Here is an 11,068-nt window from a genome sequence, read left to right on the forward strand (position 1 = left end):
TATGTGTGTAGTTATTTCGAAAGATAAGTTTTGGCAAAAATATAGTGGTGACACTTTAAATCTTAAGTTATACTTAAGTTCGACTTAAAAACACAACATGGCAATACTTCTGAGATGTCACATATTGACACTGAGATCATTTAATTCCAGTAACAGTATATTTAAAATTGTCATTGAAAAACGTTGATTGCTTGGTGTTCAGGCCACACATGATTATCTGTTCGTTATTTAGTTAAATATATATTGGCTAACATTAAAAGTATGTCGGATTCAGATGAAGTAATAACTAGCGATCTAGAGGACGAATCCATTGGCGATAGCTCAAAAAGTGCATGTGAGTTTAGGTATAAAAAACGTGGTTCTTTATTATGAGATTAATTTTCAGATGCTGAATTGCCTAGCGGTGAAATCATTATTGAAGAATCTGGAACTGAAAGTAATTATCATCAATCTTAACAATCTTAACAACTCCTTTTTAAACTATTTATATGTTATAGGCTCTGATGAAAGTATTGTAATTCGAAAGCGTAATAGTAATGGGGCAAAAAGCCGCCGACGTATTATTCAGTCAGAATCGGAAGAGTCTGATGAGGATGACGAGTCTGATGAGGATGACGAGTCTGATAGACAGGCCTTATCACCACGCACTCGAATGAGTATTACAGGGGTAAGGCCAGAGGACCTTTCGGATTCTAGCGAAATTGAGTACTCGGACGCGCGATCAGAAGTAGAAGATTCAGTGGAAAAGCACAACACAGAAAATGGAGAAGAATCTCACACTCTTAAAGTTAAAAACTCATTTGTGGATGGATCAGCGTCGGAGGCAGAAGCTGAAGAACACACTACTGAAGAAGAAACGACAAATAGCATTATTGATGAGGGCGAAACTGTGAAAGCAAAATTTGTGGAGGACACAAACAAAGTAGCAAATGTTCCTGTTACACCGAAAAATAATCAATTTCAAACGAAACAAGCCAATGTTGACTCACCCATGAGCTCAGGTCGATACAGTATGCAGTTTGAAAGAGCTATAAAAGAAAAATTATCCTCTACCATCTATCAGGCAAGTCCAAAAGATACATATCGATCCCGAGTAGATACGTCCGATGAAAGTGATGTTCAGGTGATTAGTTTTAAGGAGAAAACCATAGAAATTGGTAGCAGTAGTGATGAAAGTGATCAGGAGAATATACCAACAACCAATACTTCCAGCTACTTAAAAGGAGAATTGATTAAACCTAAACCACACCTAGTGCAACCGAAAATTCCAGGAGTAATTAAAGCTACTGAATCTATAGTCAACGCCAAGGTCATGGCCAAGGATGAGCAACTTGTTTCTAAAGAATTTTTTGACAAGGAATTAAAAAAATTGCACGAACTGAAGATTGAATTACAAAGTGCGGAAAGGTTGCATGAAAAAATAGCACAGAGTTTACCTGATGGAGGGCAGCAGCTTTCTCTCCGAATTGAGCGCTTGCGCCATGATTTTCATATTAAATCTAGGTATGTAACTACGCTAAAAGTTGAAGATGCCGTCGCTTCAAGCTCAAACCATCAAATTCAAAATAAAGTAGATCCACTGAGCTGGGAAGACCTCTCGAAGGCTGTAAATCAAATTCAACCTACACATACGGGCAAGCAAGGTCTGGCCACATTCAATGCGCAACGCGAATTGACAGTTGAACGCCTAAAGGTTTGTAGTACAACTAATCATATTTTCACATCCAAACAATTATGTGCACAAGTAGAGTTTGATTGAAAAGTAATGAGCCTTCCCGCGCGGAGCGTCTGCCAAGCGATCAACCGAATAGGCTGGTGGGGGAAAATGATCCTTTGACCTTCCCCTTCCCCAAATTTTGCGCCAAGCTAAGCAAAACGAGTACCTTAACCATTGGGCTACTCAAGAAGGCTTACGGGGACCAATCTCTGTCCAGTGCCCAGGTAAAATGGTGGCACAAGTCGTTCAAGGAAGGCCGGGAGGACGTCGAAGACGAACAGCGATCTGAAAGGCCTTCGACGACGCAAACAGACGATGTGAACCGCGTTCGTGAATTTTTGAACATTGACCGTCATGCTAGTCTATGTGAGATCAGTGAAGAGTTAAATTTAACTTATTACAATATGTGGAAAATCGTGACCTCGTCGCCCGGGTTCGGCCCGACCTCATCAGCAATTTCACCCTTCATCACGGCGCACACCGCCTTCCTCTGCACTTCTGCATTGGCCAAGATGGGGGTTCCGGTGCTTCCCCACCATTCTACAGACCCAGACCTGTCCCCTCCGGACTTCTTCTCGTTCCCGCGCCTGAAAAGAAAGCTGAAGAGGAGGGGTTTCGACTCCATCGAGGCGATCCAAAAAACTGTGACAGCCGAATTGAACGGGATTCCGGCGGATGAGTTTAAAAAATGTTTCCGGCAGGGGAAGGACCGCTACCAGCGGTGTATTGATGCTCACGGGTCCTATTTTGAAGAATATTAGTCGTATAAGCCAAAAGGTTTAATAAAACTGCTTAAAATATATAAGGATCATTACTTTGAATCAAACCCTGTACCCGTATTTAAGTATGATGAATTTTCTAGAACGGATATATGAGAAAATGTTGGGGTTTTATCGTCATTAGCATGTAGTCGCATGAGTTACTTTGCATTACACGCGCTGACATGACCTAAAATTTCGCATTTCTTGATTACAAATCTTCACATCAACTGATTACTTTCTTAAAATTAGTGAAATCTATTAGCAAAATTTGGCGTTGTAATTTGTTTAAATTGCGTTTCTTGCAGGATATTCATAGCTCGTTGAAGTCGTGTCCTACTGAAGATGTACTTGCTGAAGATCCAGTTGGTTTACATGTAACTCTAATGGATCACCAGAAACATGCACTGGCTTGGATGACTTGGCGCGAAAACCAACGACCTCGTGGTGGTATTCTTGCTGATGATATGGGTTTAGGAAAGACCCTAACAATGATATCACTAGTCCTTGCCTCAAAGAACTGTCCAGAGCAAGAAAGTAATATTGAAAATGATGATTTGAGTGAATTGGAAAATGAAAATGAGGGCTGGACATCGAAAGGTCGACGAAATTGTATGTATATTTAGTGGAGGTGGAGGCAATTGAATTTTTCACGTTTAACTTCGTTTTACTTGTAGTTTACCCAGGAGGTACATTGGTCATTTGTCCAGCGAGCTTAATTCGCCAATGGGAGGGAGAAGTTGAGAGTAAAGTCAAGCGTCACAAGCTAACTGTTTGTGTCCATCACGGTAATAATCGTGATTCCAAACCAAAACATTTGCGTACCTACGATATTGTCATTACTACTTACAATATTGTGTCGCGTGAACAAAAATCTCAAGGTGCGCTATTTGGTATTAAATGGCAGCGTATAATACTTGACGAAGCTCATGTGATACGCAACCATAAAGCGCAAATGTCAATGGCTGTATGTGCCCTAAGTGGCAAAAATAAATGGGCTCTGACCGGTACGCCTATACAAAATAAAGAAATGGATGCCTATGCGCTAATAAAGTTTCTGCGATGTTCACCATTTGACGAACTACCTCACTGGAAAAAGTGGATTGATAACAAGAGTGCGGGAGGTCAACAACGCTTAAATGCCTTGATGAAATCACTTATGCTTCGGCGTACCAAAGTGATGCTTCAAGAGCGCGGAGCTCTAAATTGTTTGCCAGAGAAACGCATGGAGCTTATCGAAGTAAGCTTAGATAAAGACGAAATGAATGTTTATCAGAAGATAATGGTATACTCGCGCACACTATTTGCGCAATTTCTGCTACAAAGAGCCGAACGAGAGACGGGTGTTATGTACAGAGAGGATAGTAATCGCCCCACTTTTAGACAAACCAAAGATCCGAATGGTGCGTACTACAAAGTACATGAGAAATTCACAAAACTGCATCGTGGCCAAAAGGATGTGAAATCGCACGAAATTTTATTGTTGCTGTTAAGGCTGCGCCAAATTTGTTGCCACCCAGGTTTAATTGATGCGGTATGATTTGAATATTACGTATAATTCGTTTTTAAATTATTTCTTATGTAAGCTTTATTTTTTATATGATTAGATGCTTGACGATGCTGATAACGCCGAGAATATGGAAAGCGAAAGTGAAGATGAAAAGCTAAAAATTGATTTACTTGAGCAGTTGAACAACTTGGCAATCAATGACAGCTCAGAAAATCGTAGTTTGGAAGGTGATAAAGGGCTAAAACCTGAGGAAGAAGTTATTGCCAAAGCTTCAGCGAAAGTCTTACAACGCAGAAATCCAATATTTAATATAAAGCGACCATCATCAAAAATCAAAAAGGTTCTTGAAATTTTGAAACATCGTGTTCTGAATGGAAATGACAAGGCTATTGTAGTCTCGCAATGGACGAGCGTTCTGAATATACTGAAGTTACATTTGGAGGAACAGGGTATCGGAACGTTGTCTCTTAATGGCACTATACCCGTCAAGAACCGTCAAGAGATTGTCACAAATTTTAATAATGCAAATATTAACAAGCGAATTCTGCTACTTTCGCTAACAGCAGGGGGAGTAGGTTTAAACTTAGTCGGCGCTAATCATTTGTTAATGATCGACTTGCATTGGAATCCGCAATTAGAAGCACAGGCGCAAGATCGCATTTATCGTGTTGGGCAAAAGAAAAATGTGGTTATTTATAAATTCATGTGCAAGGACACTGTAGAAGAGCGCATAAGAGCATTGCAGGAGCATAAAATGTCGATAGCAGATGGTGTACTTACGGGTGCGCGTTCGGCAGAGGGTAGCAAACTTACTATGGAAGATCTCAGGGGTCTTTTTGGCATGTAATTAATTTTATGTTCGGAAGATAACAGGGGTTTTTTTTTAGCTTGTAATTATTTTTATGTTTCAGTATTCTATTTTAAATATTCCAATGAACACATTTTTTTGATATGTTATTTTTTATGTCTTTATGAACCGCTTAGTTAATACGTGAATAAATACATACATAATTAAAAATAAACAACACTATAACCTTTAAGAAAAACCATTTCACATTCATTATAGTTTACATATCGATGGCTTAATATAGAAAAGGCGTATCTACATTTTTTTCGAAATCGCGTTTTTAATGTATTCTGGTAGACCACTGTCAAATACATCTCCCCTTAAAAAATTAGCGGGCTATGATCGCAAATAACGGATTTATAGTGTATATAAAAAAAGCCCTAACTCATTCGAAGTTTTTTTTTGAAAGAAAAAAGCCCTAAGTCGTTTAAAGTTGAATTTAAAATAGACACACAATCAACGCCACAACAGAAATTGGTTTTTACTTGGCGAATTTTTTTGTTCCAAAAAGGAAAAATACTACTAACAAATCCGAATGGAAACAAAATGTAAATAAAAACAAAAGAATGGAAGGCGTGGAATATTTGGGTATATCAAAAATAAGAACTTTATCAAAAACCTTCTAGGCAATTAGGAGAGCCATTTTGATCACGATTTTGTGTAAAAAGTGCGGTGAGAAAGTGTTCAACGTTTAATGAGTCCCCACGAAAAGAAATTTTTAGTTTGTTTTGGGAGATGTCCTGGGAGCAAAAGAGGCAGTATGTTGCAGGTCTTACAAGCTTTTCTGAAACAAAAAGGAAAACGTCTGAAAATTCGAGACGGAATCTGTCCATATCATATTTTTTGAGTCATAATTCAAAGCGATTAGGAGTGTGCCGTGAAATGTTTTATTCAACACTAGAAGCAAAGGAAAAGATGGTTCGAAATTGGATTAGCAGTGGCGGTAAACACAGTACTCAATGCAGTCTCGATAAAGCTTTAATTTTGCGCAAAAATGCTAAGCGATCATCAGTTATAGGTCAGCGCAACAAAAACCGACGTGACTTTCTAAAAAAATGGGTAGAGGAGTTGTCAAAAATGGAGTCACATTATTGTCGAAAAGATAACAAAAAGTTTTACTTCGAATCGGAGTTTTCCTCATATCAGGAGATTTACAAGCTTTATGTCAACGAGTGTGAATCCGAAAAAGAAAATGGAGGCATAAAATTGTCGTACCCAATATTTACGCAATTAAGAAAGGAATTAAATTATTCTATTTTTAAGCCAAGAAAAGATCAGTGGAATTTATGCGTATCACATAAAGCTAATAATGTTTCCGATGAGCAATACGAAAATCATAGAGAAGAAATCGGAAAAATGCGTGTAGAAAAGCAAAACGATATCAAAAATGCTAACGATCCATGCTCGATCGGATGACACCCATCACATTTTTATTTACTCGAATGGTTGCTTTCACCAAAACCGTAATACTGTTTTGTCTAACGCCTTGTTGAATTTTTCAATGGAAACTGAAATAACAATTGAACAGAAGTTTTTAATAAGTGGTCATACGCATATGGAATGTGATGCAACGCATTCCCTTATAGAGAGAAAAATAAATAAAAAACAAATAAACCTGCCGTCTCAATTTGTTCAACTCATTAAGGAAGCTAGAAAAGTTCCAGCACCTCTACAAGTGCACCATTTGCGTTATGATTATTTTTTAAATTTCGAAAATATTTCAAAGATATACACATCAATACGATTAGGTGAATATTGCACACTGAAACAACTCTTTAGATATATATACTTAAGCTTTTCTTAAATTACAGGCAGGGACATTGGAGATCAGTAAGCATGCTTCGAGCCTCGGCGTATGACTCGTCAGGATCAATTTATTTTAAAACCAATGTAACAGATGAATATCAATTACTCCCACAGAGATCGAAGTTTCCGATTAAAAATGTGTCCACCGATTGTCTTTATAAAGAGAAAATAGCCATATCTAAAAAAAGGGGGCCCATTTTCAAGATCTAAAAAAATTTCTTCTAGCAGATTGCCACCATTTTTATAATAATTTACCTTATAAAACCTAATTTGTTCTCAGTATAATAACATCTGCCTTGAAATATGTATTTTAGTTTTAATTATTTATTTATTTTACTTCAAACATGAACTATTATAATAGTTTGTCCGAATTTTAACTTACAACAAAAAGCCCTAACTTAAATTTATTTTCAAGAAAAATAATAACAAAAAGCCCTATCTCAAATATCTTCAAAGAAATTAAAAATAATAACAAAATTATACCAGAATTGAATTTGTTACCTCTTTTGAATAAAAATTGCAATAGAAATGTTTTTTGCATCTCAAGTTTTTAAGGTTTTATTCAGTTTTTTCCTTCTCCTGAAAAGTAACGAAAAGTGTAGATACGCCTTTTCTATATTAAGCCATCGATATATGAACATCTCTCCACTAATGTAAATCAAAAGTCGTCAACATAGAGAATTACTTTGTACAAGTCCATGCACACATATTTTTTTCACCTCAGGAAACTAATCGAAATATTAAAATTTTGAGGCAAAGAAGCAGCAAACAAAAATTTGAAGAGAGAACGATTTAGGTCTTAAATACATCAATGAAAAAGTACAGAGCACATCAACAATTTTGTATAAATTTGGCGCCTGCGAAATGCAACATTTGCCAGTAACGAAAGTGACCGAGATAGTCATGGTGAAGGGCACTGTGGAAATTCTATTTTGTTCAACTCTGGCAACACTATCCGCAGCATTTCTGCGTAGACGCGCCTTAGCCGCGATTACAAAAAAACAAAAAATGGGCATTTTTCTTGTTGGGGTATAAATTTACATACAGAGAACCAACAAAAACAAAAAAAAACAAAAAACCAACGTGGGACACATACAGTCTGTGTCAGAAGGAAAGAACCGGCCAGAAAGGCATTGCTAACTCAGACTAGTGTCTTCGAAACATTTCCGTAAATGCAACCAAACAAAAATGAGTGAAGAGGCGGTATTTTTATGGAAACAAGGAAATGGCGTCACAGTAATGGACTGGCTTTCCCAGTCCCCAGAAGGCAACCCCACTAAAAATGTGGGACCGTTCCCACGACAGTTGGTTATACTTGCCGGAACGACCGTATTTACGAGGTGTGTTCAAAAAGTATCGCGAATTTTGAATTTTCACAGGTTACGTACACATGCCCCACAAAGTCTGCGTTCACCCTACAATAACTTTTTAGTGAATGAATTTTTTTATATTATAATTTTTATAGATTTGTATATACAGGATGGCTGATGAAAGCCGCTACCAAAAAAAATTGAATAACTTTTTTTCTTTTTAAGTTATCTGTTCCATTTTTGTTTTAATTTGCAGATTGATCTTTAAAATTTATTAAAATGGATAACTGGGACACGCAAACAAGAATTTGGATAGTCCGCCGCTATCACGCACTGGAGTCCGTAGTTTTGGTACAGAGAGAGTACAGGCGGATGTTTGGCGGCGATCCCCCGAGCAGATGGACCATAATGAGACTGGTGAATAATTTTGCTGAGCAAGGAACAGTCGCAAGAAGGCCTTATCATCGAAACCCACCAGTTCGGACGGAGGAAACGATCGCTGCTGTAGCTGCAGCTATAAAAAGCAATCCAAGGGTTTCAACAAGAAGCTTATCTGCTCAACTTGGTGTCAGCCGACAGTCTTTGCAAACAATAATGCACAAAGATTTAGAATTATTTCCCTACAAAATTCAAATGGTTAACAAATTGAATGCAGCAAAATTGCCGATTCGCTTGAAATTTGGCCAGAAGATCCTGCAAATGGTGGAAGAAGACCAAAACATGTTAAACTGCCTTTTCATATCTGATGAGGCCCATTTCGATTTAAACGGCAATGTGAACAAACAAAATTGTCGAATATGGAGTACTTCTAACCCACAGATACTCCACGAGACGGAATTGCATCCTCTTCGCGTGACAGTGTGGTGTGCGGTTTCTTCACGCTGTATTGTGGGGCCTTTTTTTTTGAAGAAAATGGTCACACCGTTACGGTTACTGGAGACCGTTATTTGAAATTGCTGAAAGAATTTTTCTATCCAGAACTACGCCGAAAGAGAATTCCTTTCAACTCTGTGTGGTTTCAACAAGATGGGACAACGTCTGACATAGCCCAGACTGTTATGACAGAGTTGCGACGAAAATTTCCCAATAAACTGATTTCAAGAAACTCCGAATTTCGTTGGCCCCCCAGGTCGCCTGACCTTACTGCACCTGACTTTTTCTTGTGGGGTTTATGTAAACAAGAAGTTTATAAAACAAAGCCAACAAATTTGGATGAATTAAAACAAACAATTCGGGCAACAATTGCGGCTATTCCTGTCACAACTCTCAAAGCAGCAATGAACAACTTTTTACTAAGATGCCGCACTTGTGTTAACGACCATGGGGGCATTTAAATTTAATTATTTTTAAAACTAGTTAAGCTACATTTAATAAAATTTAATGACCTTCAACTTGAAAAAAAAATAAATGAATTCCGTACACTAAAAAAAAAGTTATTTGAGTTTCTTAATGTAGCAAAATTCATCAGCCACCCAAGATTCCTCACATAAGTTTTTAGATAACGGTGAAAAATGGCTGTAACAAGTAAATAAAGCGACCATAAAGTCTGCGTTCAGTCTTAAAGTCTAATACAAAAACATGATATGCTATATGCAAAAATTAAATCTAATTTTTAGTTGGATATCCACGTTGCTTCATGACTTCACTCAGCCTATTTGTCATTGAACTTACAAGTTTCTCTGTTTCCTCTGCTGTTATCTTCCTCCATTCTGCCTGCATGACACTCCGCAAAACCTTTTTACTAGTAATCACTTGCTGGCGAATTCTTTTTTCCAATAGATCCCACAGATACTCGATGTGGTTAAGATCTGGGGACTGTGGTGGTGTTTTAAGATCTTTTGGGGCATTGTACAAGAGCCAAAGCTTAACGATCTCGGCTGTGTGCTTCGGGTCGTTATCTTGTTGAAACCAAAATGTTCTTGATAAGCCGAGATTTTCTGCGCTTTGCTTTAAATTCCGTTTTAGTATGTTCAAGTATCCCCATTTATCCATCGTCGAATCAATAGATTCTAACTGACCCACCCCATTTGCCACCATTTGCTTAACCGTGCCAACAAGATTTTGCTTTTCAAGAGCAGTTCTAGGTTTTCGCCAAACAATTTGACGGCCTTTTATTTCGAATATACAAAATTTACTTTCGTCTGAAAATATTACTTTTTTCCAGAACTCGGGAGGGTTTTTTATGTACTCATTAGCAAACTGAATGCATTCACGTCTGTTCACAAGAGAAATGAAAGGCTTTCTTCGGGCGACTCTATCATGGTATCCAGCTTGACGTAGAACTTTTCTGGCAGTTTCAGCGCAAATACTTTTTTTAACTGTTTGATTTATGTTTTCAACAAATTTGAGGATGTAATCCGGGGGTTAACCTTTGCCAAGTTGATTATAGAACGCTCTTCCCGGGTCGATAATTTTTTCGGTCGCCCTGACCTGGGGTTAGATGTAAAAATTCCAGTTTGCCGAAAATTTGTTACAACTCACTGAAAGAGGAATACGTTCTCTCAATAGATTTCCCAATATTTCGGAAACTTTTTCCGTCTTTCCACATTTTTATAATTATTTTCCCCTCAGAAACGCTTATTTCTTTTCCCTTTCCTTCCATGTTCTTTAATTATTTCCAGTTATAAATAAAATGTTCAACTAAGCTTAACATCCATCGAAGTAATGCGCAATGAAAAATTAATATAAACAAGGAAAAATATCTTAAAATTAACGGTATCATTAAAATAAACAGGCTGAACGCAGACTTTTTGGTGCCACATTTACATGCTGCTGAAATTATTTTCCCGTTATCTAATAAGTGAAGTGGGGAATCTTGTTTTTTTTCTTGCCCTTGAAAGCTGGGAATGTAGTGAATAAACAAATTGTAAAGATTTCAATTTAATCATAATATTCTATTTTGTTTTTAATAAATTTAAGAAGGCTATTCGGGTAAACGCAGACTTTGTGGGTCATGTGTATATTCGAATTTCGATTTTTTTGTGGCGATATGTTGGTACTCATGTCTCTCACTCATGCCGACGAGTTCGGCCATTTTGAATGTTCAGTTAATTGTCGACAGCGGCTTTGCTTGCACGTACTTCGGCTGGTCTTCGATTTTTACCTATTCAAAAAGATGGG

General features: G+C 37.5%; 1 protein-coding gene across 1 annotated transcript; it reads left to right on the forward strand.

Annotated features, from left to right (window-relative positions):
* Nucleotides 1-161: 161 nt before the first annotated feature.
* LOC129252985 (transcription termination factor 2) lies at nucleotides 162-5,007 on the forward strand. Its single transcript, XM_054891194.1, has 6 exons — nucleotides 162-334; nucleotides 386-436; nucleotides 498-1,693; nucleotides 2,784-3,087; nucleotides 3,153-4,009; nucleotides 4,083-5,007. The coding sequence occupies exons 1-6, from the start codon at nucleotides 262-264 to the stop codon at nucleotides 4,830-4,832; spliced, it is 3,231 nt and encodes a 1,076-aa protein (XP_054747169.1). The 5' UTR covers nucleotides 162-261; the 3' UTR covers nucleotides 4,833-5,007.
* Nucleotides 5,008-11,068: the final 6,061 nt, after the last annotated feature.

This window comes from Anastrepha obliqua, chromosome 1 (assembly GCF_027943255.1).
Source record: "Anastrepha obliqua isolate idAnaObli1 chromosome 1, idAnaObli1_1.0, whole genome shotgun sequence".
Taxonomy (NCBI): domain Eukaryota; kingdom Metazoa; phylum Arthropoda; class Insecta; order Diptera; family Tephritidae; genus Anastrepha; species Anastrepha obliqua.